This window comes from Talpa occidentalis, unplaced genomic scaffold (genome assembly GCF_014898055.3).
Source record: "Talpa occidentalis isolate TD23 unplaced genomic scaffold, MPIMG_talOcc4v2.1 talOcc4.13, whole genome shotgun sequence".
Lineage (NCBI taxonomy): Eukaryota > Metazoa > Chordata > Mammalia > Eulipotyphla > Talpidae > Talpa > Talpa occidentalis.
Window position 1 is genome coordinate 82,470,673 of NW_023601322.1, and position 22,374 is coordinate 82,493,046.

Genomic DNA, 22,374 nt, shown 5'->3' on the forward strand with positions numbered 1-22,374 from the left:
CTCCTGTCTTGCCTACTGCTCCCCTCAGCAGTGGTTTAGTCAATCTGCCTGTTCTGTTCCCTGCTCTGTCTTTGCTGAATCCTCTCACTTCCCCCCATCTCTGGCCTGTACCCCAGCTCTTGTATGCATAAATAAATAAATCTTTAAAAAAAAAAAAGCATATGGAATTGCTTCACCACCTTCTGGATCTGGGCTGTTCATCTGTCTGGACAATACCATATTGGTGACAGAAGTTGGGAAGGAAGCATGTTAAAAAGAGAGGAAGTGAAATGGCAATGTTGGCCAGAGCAAGTAACCCAGACGTGAACTTTGGAACTTCTTTACTAAGCTGACCCCACAGTGCAGGAGGTTAAGGACACTGAGCCTACGGTGCCTCCCACTGCCCCAGGCCAAGTGCACTCTAGAAAATGCCCCAGGTTAAGGCACAGGGACTCACTTCCCTAGTTTTCAAGAAATTCTGTGGACAAACTCTGTGGAGGAACAAAGACCACCAGCCAATTACAGAGAAAACCAAACACCTCCAATGCTGCAATTCTTGGGGTAGACCACAATTTGGAGGGGTTTCTTCTCTCCCTACCTGTTCTTCCCTGCAGGGCGCCCGTTCCACCTCCGTGCGCAGAGGCCAGCACTGCAGACCCCTGGAGCCTCATTCTAAGTCGTTTGCTGTAAACGCCTTCACCACAAAACTCAGTGGCCGTAAGGCAATTTTGTCGTAAAAGAACCCACCAAAATGACGAAAAATGGAGACGTTCATTTAAAAGCACACTGTAGAACACTTTCTCTTTTCCACTGAAATGTCTTCCTTCATTAAAAGATCAGGTTCCAAATACTAGGATGCCTATTTCTCACTGGACTTTGTGTCGCCTTGTGGAAACCTACCCTGCGTTTTGACAGATGCAGGACGCGTTTGTTTCTTAACATAGAACCCATACGAAGCTGGACTGCATTGAAATGTCCCATCCCATGCCCGGTCCTTAGGCTTCACCAATTCATCTAAGTCAGATTCTGTGCCAAATACCAACGTGCTGTCTACATCATTTTTTTTTTCCACTCTCAAATAGCACAAAATGCCCACCGTTTTCAAGACATCTAGGAAATCTAAATTAGCTAGAGAATCGGTAACATTTTCGATGACTGCTATGAATTACTAGCAGCCTCTTTTATAATAGGCTCAGTGTGGTAAACTTTTCATTTTGATGGGCAGGAGGAGGGATGAGGGCTCACTGATTAGCAAACTATCAAGATCTTGCAAACTGATATGCTATTTTCTAGTATTATATGCAATCTAGTTTTACACTGTCTTATTTCATACTTTGTTTTATCGCGGTATTTATATAACATAAAAATAGGAGTACTACATCAGTTAAAAAACCAAACTTGAAACCAAACTGCCAGACCAAACTGTCAACCAGTTATTTTATCTTCCACAGCAAAACTGCCTTACAGCCCATTAGCTATGCAGCAAAAAAAAAAAAAAAAAAAAAACCAAAAAAACCAACGCTTGCGGCAGAAGTGCTTATGCCAAAGAACTTCCTAACGTGTCAATTAGGATAAAGCTTCCTAGCAGTGTCAGATTTTTCCATCTGCTTTGGCTGCAGGAGTTAGAGCCTGGATACCAGGCTCGCACAGTTCCATGTCATCTTGTGTTGTTCAGTGATGTTTTCTTGGATCAAGTTTACTCATAAACCCACGTTATCTTCAGAGGACCGTAGGGATGGCTGTGAGTATGCCCCTGCCTTAGCCGTGGTGCTGCCTGTGCTCCTCACTGCTGCTTGGTATGTTCTCACCTGTGTCCAGGGCTTTCTGGGGCTGTCAGTCTGTGTGCAGACGTCAGCTCCCTGTTGCCTCACAATTCTTCTCACATCTAGCACAGAATGAAGGATTGCACAGAATGAAGCACAGAATGAAGGTAATGTTCAGAATTAGAATCAGAATACAAGACAGGAACATTTAGCACTTGGTAACAGTTATCACCACTTACAAAAACCACCATCATTTAAAACAAATATGTAGCTATGACAATTTTGTGTTTGAAAATATTAACAGAACATTAAAAAATCTCTGGAATTGATATACATTCTGCAAAATAGCTGTGGTTATATTCAGGGTGGCAAGCCTTGCAGGTGGTATTCCCTGGGTTACCTGCCCCAGTGAAATGGTCATTTACCTCCTCATTAATGCCAGCAGTGAAGGTCACCAGAGCCCCTCATGGATTTGAGAGCTGTACCTCAAAAACTTCAAAGGAGTTTTATTGGGGCTGCCCTATCCCACATACACAAGGTTGTCTAGTGGTGCCACAAGAAATTATCACCAAATTGGTGGCTCAAACAACACATTTATTTTTTTACAGGTCTGTAAGTTAGAAGTTCAACCCAGATAAAAAATAAGTTGTTGGGCTGCATTACACCCTGGAGGCTTCAGTGGTGAATCTGTTTGTCCTTTCAGGTTGTTGGCAGAATCCAATTCCTTGTGGTTAGAGGACTGAGCTTCCAGTTTCCTTGCTGGAGTTCCCCTTCACTCCAAAGGCCTCTCTGGTTGCTACACATGGCTCCCCTCATTTCAAAACCAGCCGCGGGGAGTTGCACCTTCCTACTCTGCCATCCCTCTCACTTTCTTCTTTCTTATTTCTTTTTCAGGAACCCACAAAATTAGACGGGGTGCACCCCAGAAAACAAGATAATCTTTTCATCTCAAGGTCCATAACTTCAATCCCATGTGTAAAGTCTCTGTGACATGTCAAGTAATACAAGTTTCACTTTAACAATACACAAGAAGTTTTGGGAACTAGGGTGTCAACACTTTTGGGATCCATTAGCTTTGCCTAACACTGTGAACTAAGAATCGTCTGAAAAGCCCTGGGCTGCGGGGGGTCAGTGTGAATCAAGGACATACCTGGCCTGTGAGGCCTACGGCAGGTTTCCTTTTTTTAAAAAATCACACTCAGGCTTGGTTTTATCCACCCTGCTTGAATCTCACATTTCCCTAAGAGGGAATAGAAAGGTGTTGGCAAAGAGGCCCTGGAATTTCTCCCACATCTTCTCCCTGCCACCAGGCCTTCCGCTTGCGCCCCAGAGTAGTAACTGAAATGGCAATCATTCAAATTCAACCTCAAATTCCCTGGGCACAGAGAACATGAGACCTCATTGTGCCTTTCTCTATGAGTGCATCTATTTGAAATTTTTGATAACAAAATTTAAAAAGAACTACACATACAGGTGCACCATGCTAGGATAACTCAGCAGTGTTTTCCCTGCTATACATTCTCTCCACATTATCCCATTTGGCTCCTTCTGGAAATCTGACTGCTTCTCATTTTGTGTAGTTTCTTCCAAGTGCAGGAAAAACCTCATTTTTCATCTCCGGCCACAATGCTCACAGAAAGTGGGCGGGAGCAGCAAAAAACAGGCACAGCAGTTCAAGTGGGCCAGACGAAAGCAATACATGATAAAGGCTGGTGGACCGTGGCCAGGGGAGGGAAGGCACTCCTCCGGGCCAGGGAAGGAAAGGGCTGAACTTCCTGCCCTGACCTCAGTTGGCATTAGAGCCACATGGGTTTGTCTTAGACAGGAGCGTAAAGAAGGGACGGCACTAATGTCTAGAACAGGCGAGCACGGATTGTACAGGGCTGTTTTCAGCAACTTTGGGTCGCTGCCCTCAATCTGTTCACACCTGGGTCTGCCCGTCAGTACCAGCTTCTTTTTTCCATGAGGTGACTCAGGATCGTACTTCCCAGTCTGAAGTGTCTGTCATTGAGGAGTCATCCTGAGGCGCCCATTGGAAATAAGTACTTTCCAAGCTGCTTGTGAAGAAACTGCCCGAATAGTCCCCATAATAGAGCTGTACCTCATTTCCACATCCTCCGCGGGAGGACATTCTTCCTGCCCACACCCGCTACTAGGGTGTGCTTGTTCAGCCCCTGCTCTTCCTCTCTGATGGGATATGGCCTGCAACATTTGTGTGAATTCAACATACACATGGGCATTGAGAAATCCTGGAATTCTTCCTGTGACCTCAACTAAGGGGGAGTTCAATTACGGTGTGTGTGTGTGTGTGTAACTGCATAAAAGACAGCGAAGGAATTGCACCATTGTGGATGTCTGTGATAATACTGCTCCCCCAACAATAATTACAGTGGCAAGAGTAAGACAGCCCTGTACCTTCATCTAGTGTATGTTTTTCCTCATCTAGGAGAGTACCTATGGGAACCAGTTTAAGGTTCAAATTCTTAGCTCCAGCAGATGCCAACCAACGTGAAAGAAATTACTTGCTTTTGCTTTGGGGACTTGTCTTGATAAAGGATGGTAATTCTCTCAATGATGTCATTACAACTGCACCTGCTCATATATAATGTCATGGACTGAAGTGGAACAGAGTGGAGTCCCACAGCCAGCACTGTGATGAGGCTTAGCTGGCTCACCATTCCTGAGAAAAGTGACAAGTCTAGAACTCACAGACTCTATAGCTGAGATAGGTAAAGTGTTTTTTGATTTTTTGGGGTCAGGGATGGCAAGGGGTGGGGGTGTCATGCTTTTAAAGCAAAGTGTCGATGAATCTCTCAAGTGGCAACTCATTTCAAAATTGAAGCTGGAGCTCTTGCTTTATTTCCCCGGCTTTTTGACATTTGACCATTAGCAACACTGCAGAAGGGTTTTTTGAAAAACAGTGTAGTTCAAACTTCGTAGTTTTACTTTGTAGTTTTACTTTGGTTCAAGATAAACCAAGGCCAGCAAGCAAAATGCCAGTATGTAAGAGTCCCACTGCCTTCATTACTAAACAATTTAATTTTTTTTTCATTTCTGAGATCATGTGTGTTTTCGTAGGGTTAATTTATGAATGGTGGTATCTAGCACACAAAGAGCAAAGGAGAAGATTATGGGTTTGGAATTCCAGTACTTCCAAGTTTGCTTCCCTAATTCATCCTTTAACTCAAGTTCAGTGAGACCCTGAAGTAGCCGTTTAGTCTGAGTATCGGTTTCCTCATGTATAACATAAGAATAAAACCTAAGAAGCTGATGTGGGATTTATAGAAAGCTATGTATATTCACACAGCACCATTGTGCTCACTGTATTATTAGCTGTTGTCATTTTTGTTAACATAATGAAAGCACTAAGCCATCAACTTCGAGTCCTTACATGCTATGTGTTTCACAAGATGACAATCTTATTTAAGAGGAATCTAAAGAGGTATCTAAAAGAGACTTTTTAAAAGTTCCTCTCCTGTTTCCTCTGGCATAGGCCAGGAAAGCCAAGTGATTGGCACCATTATCCCAACCAACCCTTTTGTAATGTGGAGATGTGGGACCAAAATATTACACTGGATAAATTTGCTTATTTCATTTGGAGCTCACTGTGCTGTGGAAGGTCCCATGAATGCCAGGCTTGCATACACTCACTAGATCCAGAATAGTCCTGAAATTCAGCCATAAAATGAACAAAGATCTCAAGTAAAATGACTGAGAGGCCAGGCAAAGCCATGCTTTCTGGGGGAGCAGACTTTTCCTGTGCAGAGCACCTCCCAGGCGTTGGCCCCCTCCCAGAAAAGCCCCACCTCTGTGAATACACATTCAAGGTCACTGAAATCCAGAGCAGTACCACAACCCATTACTGTGCGAGGCCCCTGGGTGGGGAGGCATACCACTTCCTGCAGGCTTTCAGACCTCAACAATGAAACACCTATAAGCCCTAATAAGAACTCTTACTAGACTTGATCCAGAGAAGGAAAAGAGCTGGTTCCACCCATTTGATGAATCAGATGGCAGCAATCTCCTGACAGAGGTTGGCACTGGATCTGGAGCGTGCCTCACCATCGGTAAGGGGGAATGAGTTCAGTACGATTCTAGTACTTTGTCCTCAGATCTTTTGAAAGTCTCTCCTGTTGGATGCTTTCATAGCTAGAAGAAGAATCCCAATCCATCACTCAATTAAAAACAGGGAAAGGCACCTTATTTCAGAATGCAGAGAGATGGGAAGGCATCCAGTCTTTCCTGGGACTAAGGAGTAGCCTGAGGTTGCCACCCAAAACCTCAGTTCATTGAACAATAGCCCTAATTGTTAGATTCAAAATTTTGTTTAGGAAAATAGAATGGGAGGAAAGGCACCAGTTGGCTCTGAAATGTTCTTGAGACGAAAAAGCCATCTCTGATGAAGAACAGCGTGCTTGTAATGCTGCCTAATGTGACGTGTGTCACGTGTGAGTGACATGCCCCCACGTCTATGCAGGTACCCGCACATGCTCATTGAGACGCGCACATCAGCCCACTACAGCGTGGCCACACTTGTGTCCCCAAAGCACTCACCTGGCTTCCCTGCTAGCCTGCCTTCGTTCAATTCCAGTTTTCCCTATTGCTTCATTCACCTCACCTACTTTTTCTCCTCTCTGCCATATCCCAATCTCTTACAAAAAGACTTAATTCCTGTAATGCTGCTGTAGGGAGAAAGGGCTTTACTTGGCGACTTTTGGTTTACAGGATCGTTGGTGAACAATCAGTCTGTCTGGCAGGAAGGTACGCCCACAATTATTACAGGGAACCAGCTGGCTCTGGGCACTTGTCCAAGCAGCTTCATTTAAGGCTTCAAGATCATAGAACCCTTTAGCTAGAAAGTTAAAAAGAAAAGGAACAAAAAAGAAAGAAAAGGAAAAGAAAATGGTAAAAATGGATCCACTTTCATTCTAGAGAACTATATTCCCATATACTTTCTATGGAAAATATTTTCAGGAAATACCTGTTGACTGAGGCTTTTAAACAAATCCTATTTCTTTTGCCAAGAAAAGAAAAAAAAAGTACAGCTCACTCTTTCAAGGGTTGAGCAAAGTTAGCTATGAAACAGAGGTTTTTCACTCCATGAATTTTAAAAAGGGGAAGACATTGTTTTATATGCTATGATATGCATTCTTCACTAATTATTAACATCTTTGCTTACACATTATTATCTTGCAAATATAACTCTTGGCCTTCTTTCAGTTGACTCTAAATATAAGCTTACAAAGGAAAAGAACATGTATTTGTATTTTCCTCTCTGTAATCCTTCAGTGGAATGTTCCTAGAGGCCAAAACTGACAGTTGAGAGTGAATTTAAGATGAATTATATCCTAAAAATGTACCATTTCTTTATGACCCTACACTTGCAGCAAACTTAAGTAATTAAAGTGAAGAATGCAAACAGAATAGTTAATCTGATGAAAAAAAGTGTCCTTAAACAAACAACAAAGACAGCTGAGCGATGTATAATCTTCGCTGGCACAGCATAGGAAAAAAGGCATCTGGCTTTATTTTAGAGAAACAGTGTGGGATTTAGCTTTAATAAACCTTATTTAAATAGAATGACTTGAGTACATTAAATTGACTATGTCTTAGAATCACTCAAAATAGGTCCTCCAAATTTTTCCAGGCACTCAAAAATATATTACATAGTTTTGATCATTTTCACAGCATATATTTCTTCCTTAAAACCCAGGCAATTCTCATATGATTTCTGTGTATGGGTCACACAACTATAGAAAAACTTAAGATTCATTTACATGCCTACTTTTAGTGTTCTTTTTTTTTTTTTTTTCCCCTCCATGGGAAATTAAACTCCAGAACAACCTAGTATTTCTCCTTTGGCTAAAACAAGTATCGTATTCTATGCAGGTTATGAATATGTATTTTGAGCCCTTTTAAAACTGTAGAAAAAAGAAGGGCACTAACTTTCTCCTTACTCATATCAGTTTTAATGTGGATTCAAAAACTTCACAGCATTCGCTGATTCTCATTGAAGATGATCAGTCATATTTCTCAAGGTTCTTGCCTACAGCTTTGACTTAGGATCTGGAGGAAGGGCTATTTGAGCTCTCTGACTCCGGTAAATCCATGGGATGGAAACAGGAATGGGATTTTCTGCTTACAGAGTAAGGACAGCTTCATAGCGTAGCCTCCAGGAGGAAAATTGCAGGGAGAACAGTCATAGGACCTGCCTATTCCATGTGTAGTTAATAACAATAGTGAATCCACCAGGGTTTTCAAACCACTTAGTTCTCTCATCACTTCTAGGCTTCTCATGATTACGCGCAAGCAGACAAAGTAATAAAAATAGTAAGTTAAGGAAGCACATTTTTGAGACCAAATAAGAGCTGTTAGGAAGAGAGTTTCAATGAGGTAAACACTCTCCTTGTGGGCATATCTCAATTATAATAGCTGCATGTTTTTGTCTGAAGCGCTTTTCCTCTGTATGCTGATGCTGCCTCTTGCAAGCACTGTGAATAGTTGCTTTTAGCAGCATCTTGAACTTTATCATGCAAATCTCTTGAGGGCTGTCAGAAAACTCTTTGGCTCGCATTTCCAACAAGAGTGCTTTGGACCAAATGACCTCGAAGGTACCTCATGTGCTACAAATCTATGGTTACTTGAGGAGGATGGATAAATTGAGTGACCATCCACTTAAAACCAACAAAGGTTTTCTTTTGAAGCAGAAGCAGGGGATTACCTGAGGAAAGGACAATGCAGAAATGTGAGCAAGTTTGAGCTCACACAGTCAAACTCTTCTTCAATCTACTTTATTCTTTTACCTAAATGAATGAGCATAAGACTCTCTAAGGAGGCCACATTTGGCAGTTTATGGAGTCCCAGATTCATCTGGCTTGCAGTATTTTACAAAATATTAAATACAGAATGAAAAAAAAAAGGAACCGTTCATACAGATGTCTAGATTTCCAGTTTATTTTTTAGTGAAAGACATAGTCGCACAAGGCTGACCTACTTACTGATGCCCTCACATGGAACTCGGGGGCCACCTGTCTCACATAGACAGAGCTGGCGCTTCAGACTCACCAGAGTTCTCACCTTCCTTGTTTCACATGTGGACCAATTAATTCAATTTTGTAATCTGGCTATTTGACCCCAAAAGCATTTGGGGCTCATGGATGACAATAGATTTTGTTGTGTATTCATGACCACAAATGTAGCAAACAATTGTTGGTATGCTTGTGTTACAAACACAAACATTCATATTTGAAAATATATTTCCAGATGCACACAAAGGTTTTTTTAAGCTTTGTGTGTTTTTAACTGTTATGCTTGATATATAGGAAGATAACTTTGGGGAACCATAGTAAATTCTAGACAGGTCCCTCTGCCTGTACTGTTTTTGCCAAGACATGGACTCTTTCCTTCTCAGCATCTGAAGACAACACTCTCGGTAGGAGTTCCATAAATTTTTCCTGTGACTGTAGCCATAACAGTACAGGATGTGGATTTCAGTTCCTTGAACACGTAAGAAAAGAATACCCCTACTCTTGTTAGTGTAGAGAAGTCTCCCCTTATATAACCAAGAACCTTTTTTTTTCCTAAAACTTACCAGTGATGGTCCTGATTTGTGGTTTTTTTGGTTCTGGTCTCCTTAGCTCTTTAGGCAACAAGTTGTTTTCATTATGCCATTTTTTCAGGCATTGTGGCTCATGGATGCCAATAGATTTTGTTCCATATTCACGACCACAAATGTAGCAAACAATTGTTGGTGGACGCCTTATCATGGTTGGCTGTGAGTAATACAAACTATGTATTAGATAAAGCTCAGGCTTGGAGGTGATATTTTAAAATTATAATATATTCCAGTTAGCTAGAAAATCAAAATGATTTAAAAAAAATTCCAACCATCTGATGAATTTTAACCTTTCCTGAATTCAAATCCTTTTATTAGGATTTGTTCCCGGGAGCAGCGAATCTTAAGGACAATGTGAAACACTCATCACATTTCCATATTCTCCTTCTGTGCAGGATACAGAAAGTTATAAGAAATGTAGTTCCCTGCCGAACAATGAGAACAGACCAGGTAGCCTGTAGAATCATAAATTTTGAGCCCATTGGAGATACAAAGCTGAAAAATAAACAAGAGAACTAAAAGGACTAGCTGCTTAAGCTTGAGGGTGGACCAGTGTACCGAGGGACACCTTCTACATTCAAACTCTATGCCTGCCACAGAGAAAGGAGCAGGCCAGCCGACAGTGGGCCCTCTGGGTGCAGACTGCAGGGCTGGTCCACATTAAATCTCCCACCCATCTGCTCTGACACCTGCTAATTGCAGAGGGGATAGTCTAATATTGAGAAGAGGCTGGCACATTTAGAAAACCCCCCTCCAATTCAAGAAGCTGCTTGAATGTGGGGATAGGGCTGGAGATTCGGGCTTTACCCTGAGGACCAGATATGAGCAGTCTATGACTGAAGGAGGCATGGGAGCACTAAGGGGCCTCTCTCTGTGTTGCAGACATGTAGGGGACACACACATCCCCAAATGCAGCGTGAGAATTAGACAAGGTCTTACCCAGAGTACAAGGCAGGAGCTGTTTATCACTGGGGGGGGGGTGTAAAACCTGTCATGCATTCAACATAAGCACAGACAGGCTCACATCTTGTAAACTACAGCAGTGACACAACCATTCCTACTCACAGCCTAATGGCTGAAGAGGCACACCCATTTCTGACAGGAGTGTAATTAACCTCAGAATCTACTGTTCTACACAAAATGTCCAGCATGCAAAATTACAAAGCACACTAACACACACACACACAGACACCACACATGGAAAAAAGGACCATCACCTTCAGATACTATCTTAAATATAACCAGACTAAGATATGTCCTAGATATTAGATTCTCAAGGATTTAAAATTATTTTTTAATAATTATTTTAATACTTAAGTAAAATGAAATAAAATATATAACAAGAGATCTGGAATTCATCTGTGATAGAAAGCTGTTGAGCAGGGGAATAACTGATAATTGTGCTTCAAGCAAGTGAGTCTGCACTGTCAAAGAGCAGGACAGTATATCTATGAACGTGTGTGCATTTGGTCCAGGGGAATAAGGAAACCAGGGATCCAACACCAATACTTCCTTGTAGGTCACAGAGAGATGGCAATGTCATAGACAGAAAGCAGGAAATCAGGAAAGACGGGCTGGGGCAGGAGGGAAAGATGGGATTCTGTTCTGCTTTGGTGCTGGAACTCGAATGTGAATCAATCAAGCCAAAAAGGAAAAGGAAGCCTGCAATTCAGTATCAGAGCTTTAGTGCTATTCACACATTCAAAAATTCAAAAACAGAGCTATTAATAAAACGTACAGAAGAAAATTCCTGGGAGAATATCTACATGAAAGAAACTGGGCAATGGAAAACGTAGTCAGAAAAGACAGAAAAAGGTGGGAATTTGCAGTTAAGGAGAGAGGGCAGATGGCACTCCAGAGTGCTGCCAACACCTGGTTTCCAGAAAGGTGGTGTCATCAATTCTGTCAAATGCTACAAGTATATGAGTGGGTGGGTGAGAAATGCCATGCGATTTGGTTACAGGTTAAAGACATACCAGTGACTTGTGAGAGTTAGTTCTGGTGGAGTGGGAAGGATAAACACTACATTGTTAGTAGCTCATGATCAGCAGAAGAGGATTATCGCTTTAAAACATTCACAGAGGGGCCCTCCCTGGTGGCTCAAGGGGTTAGGATGCAGTATTGTGAGGCTGTCTGCGGCTTCTGTGGCGCAAGTTTGATCCCTGGCCAGGGACGTGGCCCACGTGGCATGGCAGGCTTCTCCTGGCTTGCCCACTGCTCCCCTCAGCAGTGTGTTTCAGTAGATCTGCCTGTTCTGCTCCCCACTCTGTCTCTGGTGTATCCTCTCACCCACCACATCTCTGGCCTATGCCCCAGCTCTTGTATGCATAAATAAATAAATATTAAGGGCCTCCCCTGGTGGCGCAGTGGTTGAGCACTGGGCTGCAAAGCTGCCCGCAGCCTCTGCAGTGCTGGTTCGATGCCTGGCCGCTGGCAAGGGTCCCACATGGCACGACAGACCTCTCCTGCCGCGCCCCGCTGCTCCCCTCAGCAGTGTATTTCATCAGTCTGCCTGTTCTGTTCCCCGCTCTGGCTCTGGTGAATTCTCTCACCCTCCCGCGCTTCTGACTATACCCAGTGCTTGTATAAATAAATAAATAAATCTTTAAAAAATAAAAATAAAATAAATCTTAAAAAAAAAAGTTCACAGAAAGGAAATTGGAGAGATAAGTAGAGGAGAAGAAATATTCCATTTGCTATTTTGAGGTTAGAGTTGTGTATGTGTGAGAGGGGTGGGGGACTACGACTAAGAGGAAAGAGATAATGAATAGAACAAGCTCTTAGAGAGACAGGAGGATATGGGACTAAGGCCTGAAGTGGAGAAGGTGGCCTTTGAGGAAAGGGAAGAGAGCGGAAACAGATGGAGTTAGACAAAGGCTGTTGGAGAGAGGTGAAGCTCACATAAGATGAATTTAGTTTTTTAAGTATGATGCAAAGTGATCCTCAGACAATAAAGAGATTTCAATTCTGGGAAATGGAATAAGGGAAAGTAGTGAGTTTAAGCACTGTGGGGAAGGTGATTGTGACTCAGCTGGGGAAGAATACTCACCCAATAATGGAAAAAATCCAATTAAGTTGAGCTGCAAGAATTTCAGTGGTATTCAATGACCTTTTTCAATATGTGTTTAAGTAGCACTGGGTGGCATGAAAAAACATTTAGTGGATAGTATGGTCTCCTTTGGGGGATAGAAGGTGGTAAAATGTGTGTGTGTTTTAGAATCAGGCTGCTTTAACTAAGACTATTAGGATTTACACCTGCAGTAGAAAGAGCACATAGCAGGATCCAAATCAGAAGAAAACACATTTATGATTTCTACTTACTGAAGCAGAAAAAAGATTCAGATTCAACTCAAGATTTGACCTGAGTAAATCCATCATTAATACAGACCAAGCAAAACGGACAAAGATGTTACTCCCTGGATGGTCCAGGTACCTTAAAAGCACATTATTTGACAACAAACCCTAGTAATCTGACTATAGATTACTACCAGAGGGTGAGGGGACATCTGGGGAGCAATGGGGGGTAGGGGTGCAGGACGACTTTGGGTGCCTTGTTGGTGGATGTGGAGTGGTAACATACATCTGAGAGTTGTGATCCTGTAAATCTGAATCATGTACAGTGTTGTAAACCAATGTTATATCAATTAAAAATATTTTCTAAGCTAGCATTTTTTGTTATTCTATAGTGAATCGTGCCTATTCCTTAAAACAGCGAAATAGTTATTTATCCTTCCTGGATATTAAACATGTAGTAAGGTCTAACATCTGAAAAATGACTTTAAAAACAGTTTGGAGAAATTAAGACCTAAGAGAAAAGATACAGCATAAACAATAATTTTCAAAATATCCCAAAGTTCCTCACTGGTTTATTTACTTTTACAGGCTTATTTAATTTAAAGATTAATTAAATGCAGAGGTTTTTGGTTAAAAAATAAGATGTAATTCTTTTTACTCTGATAATAATACATTTATTTCAAAACGTGGGAGGATGGAAAGTATTTAACCAAGTATACAAGCAAAATCAATGACGTGGACCATAAATGAAGACATTCATGTCACATTGTCAGAAAGTCTTCTTTAAAAAAATTAAAAGGAAACAAGCAGACACAGAGGGCAGAAGACATGCACAAAGCAACTTCAAGGGATGTGGGAGAAAATGAACAGCATAAAAAGGGTAAGATGTTCTGTATTTCCGGAGCTTGCCCCACGCTCTGTATTTGTGGTTGAACTGCAGTTGAACCTGCAACATGGATTTTGAACATCTTACTACTAAGCCATGCTCTTGGGAAGTGCAAGCATCCCAGCCACAAGAGAAAAATGCATCCCTTATGGGTCTCAGCAGAGATAAGACAAGTTCTTTTATTTTTCATGAATTTCACAATTTGGGTCTCAAACTTCCAGAAAAAAGTGGACATCCTCCAACTTGTGGTTATTGCTACTACCCTAACTGCCAAGGATTTAATCTTCAGCCTCCTTCTCCAACATTTTCAAATGCAAGTGGAGATGGGAGGTAGAGAGGAAGAACAAGAAGAGACCAGCACCCTGGCAGCTAGAGTGAAGGCCCCTTCTTGGCTGGCATGCCAATGTGACAGACAGAGTAGAGCCAGGAAGGGACACTGGAAAGTTTGCCCAGGGGGGCTGTCTACGTGGAGCCTTGCCAGGCAGGGCCAATCAGCTCCAGCAAAGTGTAATCAAAGGAAGCCAAAGGGGAAGTCGATAAGTCTAAAGTTTCTGCAGAGCAAAGGATGCAATCAACAGTTTTCCTGTCAGCATTTCAGATATATCAGGGAAGCAGAATTACTTTGTTAGCATCAGGCTGAAAGACTAAGAACTTAATCCCTGAATCTACACAAATGCTATTTCAGGTGGGTGCTGTTTTATGGGGGCCACTGGTGCCTCTACCCATAAAGTTGATCAACGTTCATCACAATTTGGCTTTTGTTCTGTCACTTCCCTGAGAAAGTCTGTTTAGGCTGGACGGAGAGGCATTTGAACACATTAGGGAAAGCACTGGGGGGTGTGTGTGTGTTTAATGTGCATCCACTAATTTTCATATGTTTTTAATCATTTTGTTGGCCACGAATGGAATTATAGTTTTATTTTCCATGCAGTCCTTTTCTTAAATCTTTTTATTAATATCTTTGCACTGTCAGGAACACCTCATGTTCCACCTGTTAGGTGAGGACTGTGTCGTGCAAAGGGAAAAGCATTTAACAACTAATTTCCTAACCAGTGGAGCTGACCTGTTATCATTTCGGTTAGGTTGACAATTTAAAATAAATAGCTGCGACGACATCAGGAAAGCAAGGACCAAGAAAAAAGGGTGGTTTGGTGGAGAAACTTGAGAGAGACTGATGGAAGACATGGTTCCAGAAACCGAGACTAGGTTCCAGAAACTGAGACTAGGTTTCCTACTTCAGAAAGTGTCATGTGGCTTTCAGGACCCCCCTGGCTGCACAGGCTGAAAGGGAACTACAGTCAACGACAAACTCAGTCACTATGGGAGGCTATAGGAGGAAGTGTAACAATTGATCGAAGGGAAAAATATTTCTAACATGAACTATTATTGCATGAATCTGAATGAAAGAGATTGAAATGAAAAATGGAAGTCATCACTAGCAGTTTTACAGAAGATGAGAAATATTCTAACACTTGGTCATTTCTGATATATCAACCCGCAAATAAATACTTGTTTATTTCCTATTTTTAAAATTGAGGTAACATTGGTGTACAACGCTTATATGATTGAGGGGAACAGGTTCACACTTCCTCAGATGTATGTCACTGCCCCACACCCACTATCAAAGTCTTCCTCAGTGTCCTCCCCTATTCTCCACTGGGCTCCCCACCCTGCTGTTCCCACTCTACTTCCTCCTCCCTTTTCCACTAGCCTCCTTTCTGCAGTCATATTTCTAGTGTTTGTTTTGGTTTAGTTTTGTCAGTCCCTGTGTTTTGTTTCTCTATATCCCACATGAGTGACACCATCCAACCACAATAAATCCTAAGCAATAGCAGCAAGAAAGTATAGTTGTATGAGTTAGGAGAGTTACACATATAGCAGGGGAGTTAGGAAAATATGATCCAAGGATACAGCTTTTTGGAGATTTTTTATGAAATAGAAATTAGTAAGTAATATTTATGGGGCAATAGGTCCCTTTGAAAATCTAATGATAGTTATGGTGATCTCCCCAGAAAAATGGAATATGGATATGATTTCAACTGGAATTTAGGTTTTCCTAAAATCCATTCATCAACCCCAGGAAGTGAGCTATTGGTTATTTAGCTAGAGCCAAACTTTTTCTTCAGATAGGTACTCCATTGTGTAAGAAGCCATTTGGCACTATTTAAATGCCCCAGAGTGTAAGCATGCAAGAAATTACAAAATATGCCACCTCTAGCTGCTGGGTTATCTTAAGTTCTGTTTGGACTAGAACAGCTTCTGGGATACCTGTTACTTGATTAGGTATTAAATAGTTCTTTCCTTGCTCTCTAAAGTGCCCCCTGTTTACTCAAGGAATTTTGTAGTCATTCCACCTCTGTTCCCCTTTGGAAACTTCAATTAATAAAATAGAAACCATCAAGGAATGAAACAATAGCAAGGAATGAAATAATAGCAGCAAACAAAAAGCTCAAAATTATTGGAGCTGTGGCTGAAAGACAGGCAAAGAATTGATTTAAATATAGACCTAAATCAAAATGACTACAGAAATTATTGTTAGAAAGAAAATATAAAAAGTATAACTCAACAAACTAAAATACTTGATCAAAAATTGGCAGGACAGGGGAGGGAAGAGCAGAAGGGACTATGGTGTTGGATCACAGGTGAGGTGGTGGTGGGAGATTTATGGGGACTACACCTGAGAGGAGAAATAAAATATTGTACAAAAATTAACAATGTAAACAAATAAAAAAGTTCAATCAAAAACCATTAATTTAGGGCCTCCCTGGTGGCGCAGGTGGGTTGAGCGCAGCGCTGTGAAGCTGTCGCAGCCTCTGCAGTGCGGGTTCGATCCTGGCCAGCTGCAGATACCCACATGGCATGGCAGACCTCTCCTGTCTTGCCACTGCTTCCCTCAGCAGTGTGTTTCAGTCAGTTTTCCTGTTCTGTTCCCTGCTGCGTCTCTGGTGAATCCTCTCACCCTCCCGAACATCTGGCCTATACCCCGGTTCTTCTATGTATAAATAAATCTTTAAAAAATATTAAAAAACAATTTAAAAAATAAAGCAATACTGGTCACCCTAAAAAAAATTGGCAGGCAAAGGAGAAGTACAAATATGTTAATGGTACTAAATTCCCAAACTTTCAATAAAAATAGTTGATTAAAACTTTATAAAATTGGAATATGCAGTAAAATTTTTTTTTACCAATTCCTTTAACCATTTATTTTTGTTTTTCAACCTCACTGGGTTCTTTTAAAAACCAATATTCCCAGCCTTCCCAGTGGTGCAGCAGGTTGGGTGCAGTGCTGTGAAGCTGTACACAGCCTCTGCAGTGCTGCTCAATTCCCATTTGGCCGGGGAGATACCCACATGGTGCAGCAGATCTCTCCTGTCTCTCCTGCTGCTCCCCTCAGCAGTGTACTTTGGTCCCTCTGCCTGTTCTGCTCCCTGCTCTGTCTCTGGTGAATTCTCTCACCCTCCCATGCCTCTGGTTTATTTATAAATAAATAAATCTTTTTTGAAAAAAGAAAAATATTAAAATAAATAAATAAATAAATAAATAAAAACCAATGTTCCTTTAGTGAAAACATATTTTTCAGAAGTTCAGCAATATCATCAGTTTCACTTTGGTTTCTTTTTGTCAAATTCAAGTAAAATTAAATACAATATCTCTATTAGTGATAATTTGAGCATGATTATTTCATTTTTGAAAAATCTGTATGTCTATTGATTTGTATATGCATTTGTACAGAGTGCGATATCTAAAATGTTCTTCACGAAGGTCAAACTATGGAGAACTTGGGGTAATTTTTATTCTAAATTTTACTTTCCTAATAACGTGAATTATTTAGAATTAAAATTCTAAAAAGTGTATTTTTGTAATAATAGCCAAATAGTAGAAGAGAGTATCAATTCCAGAGTCAAAATGTAAGCAGGGGTAAGGTAATAACATCAGTGCTAAAAGGAAAAATCAAGTGGAGCCCAAATTAAATCCCTTAAATAACTGACAAAAACTGTTATTCAAGGTTTTGTATATAATAAAGCTTAGCATTGTAATCAATTAGTAGTAACTGGAGTCAGAATTCTATTATTAGGAAATAATACAGCTTTGCATAGCATGAAATAAAAGCACAATGTAAAATTAAAATATTTATCAAGATTTTAAATTACATTAATAATGCTGCTCCATTTTGTTGTTTATAATTAAACACCCAAGAGTTAAACGCATATATAATGCAACTTAGTTGAAGTTCTATAATTGTGCTCCATTACTTTAAAAGCAGTAACAAAGGCCTGGACAAATAATCTGATGACAGGATTTAGCTTGAATCTGTTTCTGCAATAAGATAATTTAATATAGCTCTCCAGATATTTTAATTTTGTTCAGGCTTATTTTCCTGATCTGGATATTTTAGCAAAAAGATGAATTCACAAATAAGCAAATGGGGCTGTACAATATTAGCCAACTTGAGTCCAAAAGTAGCATTCAGAGAGGTAGTTTGGGGATAAATGAACTGAAACACCCTTGGGTCCTGAGTTGCCCATTGTGGTTAGACTGACAAATCACCTTTTAATTTTTAACCTCCCAACTGACCCCACCCCATCTCCCCCCATCTCCATTTTTTGCAAACTTGGCCTGTCTGATATGGTATCAGAAATTTCTGTGGTTCTCTGGGGCTGCATAATAAACATCAAACCTTTCATACTGACTTCACTGATGGTCAACCTTAGTTCCATGAAACAGGACTTCTAACCACATCAAGCTTAACACCTTCCCCAAACTAGAGGCCACAGTCCTCAACTCTGCTGCCTCCATGATTTTATCCACCTGCTCCTTCTGGCAATAAGCATTTAGTTGGGTAAAGCACCTTCACTGTGGTGGAAGTTTTGGGAAACCCCAGTCCTTAGCTTTCCATAGCAATGAAGACAAGCATCTTAACTACTAATTAAATTAGAAGGCATAATTGATAAGTGCCATGATGGGGAGCCTGAAGTAGGAAGAAAGGGAAGAGTTTTGACTGGAAGCCTGTGAAGTGGGTGATATTTGAAGTGGTTTTGTTGAATGAATGCAACTATACTGATGAGGGGTGAATGCATTCCAGCAAGTTGTCAAACATCTTGGCCTTTTTAGCAACTGTTAAATGGTATTGTAGTATGTCAACACAGAAGCTTTAAAATCCACAGCCAACGACTAATTAGAGGACTCTATTCTCTACACTACTGTAACATGAACGGACACATCTGGAGAATTCTTAGTCAGAGGTAAGTGCCTTGCTAAGAACTCCCCACCTTTCCACCTTGGTTGTGACCCCCAGATTCATCCTCCTGCCATTGCAATCTAAATAGGTCAGGGGGGAAGTGACAATACCAGCAGTAAGAAGTTTCTATACCAAGAGATTTGCATCAGCCAAGTTCAGGCATTAAGCTGCTAAGGGAGTCACAAAGAATGGACAATGGAACTAACGATCATCATCAGTGTGCTGAGACATGGGTGCCAGGGTGAGTACTTAACACCACTGAGACAGAAACCCATCCACGAAAGAGCCCGATGGGGCAAATATGTAATGTCCGTGTCTAGTGCACTTTGATGCTTCCATATTGGAGAAATATAAATTGGGTTTGCCGTCACTGAAGTAGACAGGACTCTTCAGTGATAATAAAAGCACTAAAGCAACTGGAATTATACACAAAACAGCTAACAAAGTGGAATACAACCATCCATTGGGCGATTATTCAGCAGGGAAAAAAAAAAGAATGACTGTTATTTGCACCAACATAGAGAATCACTATACTGACAGATGCCAGACACGAAAGTGTACATAGTGCTTGATTTACAGCAAATTCTATTTAATCTGTAGTGGTTAGAAATTCAATCAGGGGTTGCCTGAAGGTGGAAAGAAAGATAGACTATAAAGGATCTTTGGGGGGCCTTCCTGGTGGCGCAAGGGGTTAAGCACAGCACTGTGAAGTTATCCTCAGCCTCTGCAGCATGAGTTCGATACCCAGCCAGGAGCTGCCCACATGGCGCAGTAGACCTCTCCTGTCTCACCCGCTGCTCCCCTCAGCAGTGTGATCTGCCTGTTCTGCTCCCCACTCTCTCTGGTGAATCCTCTCACCCCCCACACTTCTGGCCTATACCCCAGTTCTTGTCTGCATAAATAAATAAATCTTAAAAAAAAATCTTTGGGGATGGTGAAAATGGTCTGCATCCTGATAACAGTGTAGATTGTGAAACTTTCCAAATTCATTGAATTGCATGTGTTAAATTGAGGCAGTTTATTATTTTATATTATTCCTCAATTAAATTGATATGAAAACACTCATGCAGACCTAGTTTATGGAAGTATGTTGGCACTGTCATGCAAGCCATCCCGTTAGTTCAAAGTAGAACATATTGATCAATGAAGTTCCAACATCCAATAATGCATTTGAGACTAACATTTGCCAAGCGCTAGAGAATATTTTTAAAATTTAGATTGCAAGCCCTTTGTCTCCCAAGAAATTCTCCAGTTGAAGAAAGGAAAAGAAAATACTACAGAAGAAAACTGAAAAAAAAATAAAGAACTAGAGAAAATTAGAAAATTTATTATTGCATTTGTTGGGACATTTTTGCCAAAGTATACTAGAAAGTGATTCCTTTCATGCACAACATCAGCCAGATAATTCTCAATCCCAGAGCATCAGGGACTGAGTCTTGTAGCAAAGATGGAGAGCAGAGAAGCAGGACTGTCCCTCTGTGCCTTGAGCATGGCTTCTGGTCTGTTTAAATCTAATTGATACTACTTTCTCATCTTCCAGTAAGAGGAACTTCAAGTTACCTTACTGAGTGAGAGAGGCGTGCATATACACATATACAAAATTCATATAAAGTCAGTGAATCACTGTCTTCGTTTTGCTTCAGCAGTAACCTTTGCCTCACACTATTCAGTCCGTTACATATTCCTCAGCTTTGCTCCTGACCTCCCTCCAGCCTACCATGATCATCTTCAGGCTCATTTTCCCCCCAACCCCCTAGAAAAAAGAGGGTGAAGAACTTTGACTCTAGAAGGTCAAAAGTACGATGACACCTTTCCGCCTGCAGTGAACAGATGAAGCCTGCTGAGTTCACACATTAGAAAGCAGTAGTTTGCTAAATTTATTTGCTGTCATAGAAGCAGTTGGCTATTCTTTTTGAGGAGCTATTTTTATGGGACTGTGCCAAAGCAGCCATATCAAAATGTAAAAGACATCTTTTTTATTACCAAATATGTATGCAAATGGAATGCCTGACTCTTTTCCCCCAAGTAATATGTTTTGCACATTCCTTGGAAACAAAAAAGCGAAAAGTTTAATGGTCTATTTACTTATTTTTGGGTTGCAACCTAACATGCCTATGGCCTGTGTTCATCTGGGAACATTCATTAATTTAAGAGCTAAAGAGAAATCTTGGAATTCAGAGGTGAGACAGAGATCTGAAAGGGACAGTCACCATTGGCCTGAACCACTAGCTTTGAGTAAATTAGAAAAAAAGTGGCTTTAGATTAAGACACTGTCCAGCCATGTGGTTGTGATCATGAATGTGCAATGATACATGTCACAAGATGGAAAACAATGGTGGCAATGGAGACATACATGACAGTCCTCACCCTGTCTCCTGTCTCAGCATGTGCCCTAGAGCCAGCCCAAGTGTTGATGCGCTTTATTCCTCAGATGCAGCATGGCTGGTAATGAATACAGAATGGCCAGTCTTGTCAACAGCTGAGCTTAATCAGATATTTTTATCTTCACCAAAGCCAATAAAACCCTGGAGTCTAAATATTGATAGTGAAGTAGCATTGTGAGGAACAGCCACCAGGAGAACACAGACAACATGTATTCTGGAGACTAGTGCTCACTGCATGGAAGGGCATGTGGATGAAAGGACTCTCTCAGGAGGTGATTGCACTGTAGGCCAATGCTGTTGCTTAGGAGGTGCTTCCTGATGATGGACAATGAGCCAGGCATTGTGCTAGGTACACGGCCAAGAACTGACCTTAGCTATGGAACTGACCACCTTCAACTCATCACCTTTACTTGGGGAATATTTTTCATGTTGTCCTAAACTTTCCTTGGGGGCAACCAGTCAAGCTGACAGATCTCCATTTGGCATACACAACATCTGTCCCACCTGAAATCAGGCTAGTTCTGAAAACCATTCTCCAGATGTGGACTTCCTAGGATCGTCCACTACTGTGGCCCTATAAAATTTAGAAGGTTTGGCTTCCGGATGTGGCGATGATGGCCTCATTGTCCGGGAGGCTCCCCCAGATGATTCAAGGGTGGTTGGCCAGTGAAGATGAGCTACCTACCCAAGCTCAGGCATGAAGGGAATGTGCCTGCTTCCTGCCTACAACTAGGCGGATCTCTTTGGCATTCACAGATGTCTCCTCATGACCCAGGCTGTCTCCTTATCATTACAGCCTTCATCTAGGCTATGCTTTAGAACTGTTTACCATCTGATTCATACTCTGGCTCTCGGATTGTAAACTGAAGGACTGAAGGCCATTTCAGCTAGCAGACAGGGGTGTTTACTTATCAAAACAATGTTCTTAAAAGTTAAAAATATGGGGCCTCCCTGGTGGTGCAAGGAGTTAAGCACAGCACTATGAAGCTGCCCACAGCCTCTGCAGCACTGAGTTCAATCCCTGGCTGGCCAGGGTGCAACCTGTCTGCAGGCCAGTCTGCCTGCCTGTTCTGTTCCTTATTCTGTCTCTGGCGAATCCTCTCACCCCCTGTACCTCTGGCCTGTACCCCAGTTCTTGTGTGCATAAATAAAAAAATCTTTTTAAAAAAAAGTTAAAAATATGATTATCGTACTCTTCCAGGGGGTGGGACCTA

General features: G+C 41.3%; 1 protein-coding gene across 2 annotated transcripts in view; it reads right to left on the reverse strand.

Annotated features, from left to right (window-relative positions):
- Positions 1–1,415: 1,415 nt before the first annotated feature.
- Positions 1,416–22,374, reverse strand: part of LOC119243551 (zinc finger protein 474) — a 55,949-nt gene continuing 34,990 nt past the window's right edge. The window contains exons 3-5 of one of the 2 annotated variants that reach the window (XM_054694496.1): positions 9,334–9,514; positions 6,297–6,594; positions 1,416–1,864 (exon numbers count right to left, since the gene is read on the reverse strand). In XM_054694496.1, the coding sequence (XP_054550471.1) occupies positions 6,443–6,594; positions 9,334–9,514 (333 nt within the window). In that variant the 3' untranslated portion in view covers positions 1,416–1,864; positions 6,297–6,442. The remainder of the gene's footprint in view (positions 1,865–6,296; positions 6,595–9,333; positions 9,515–22,374) is intronic. The other variant, XM_054694497.1, reaches the window with a different exon arrangement.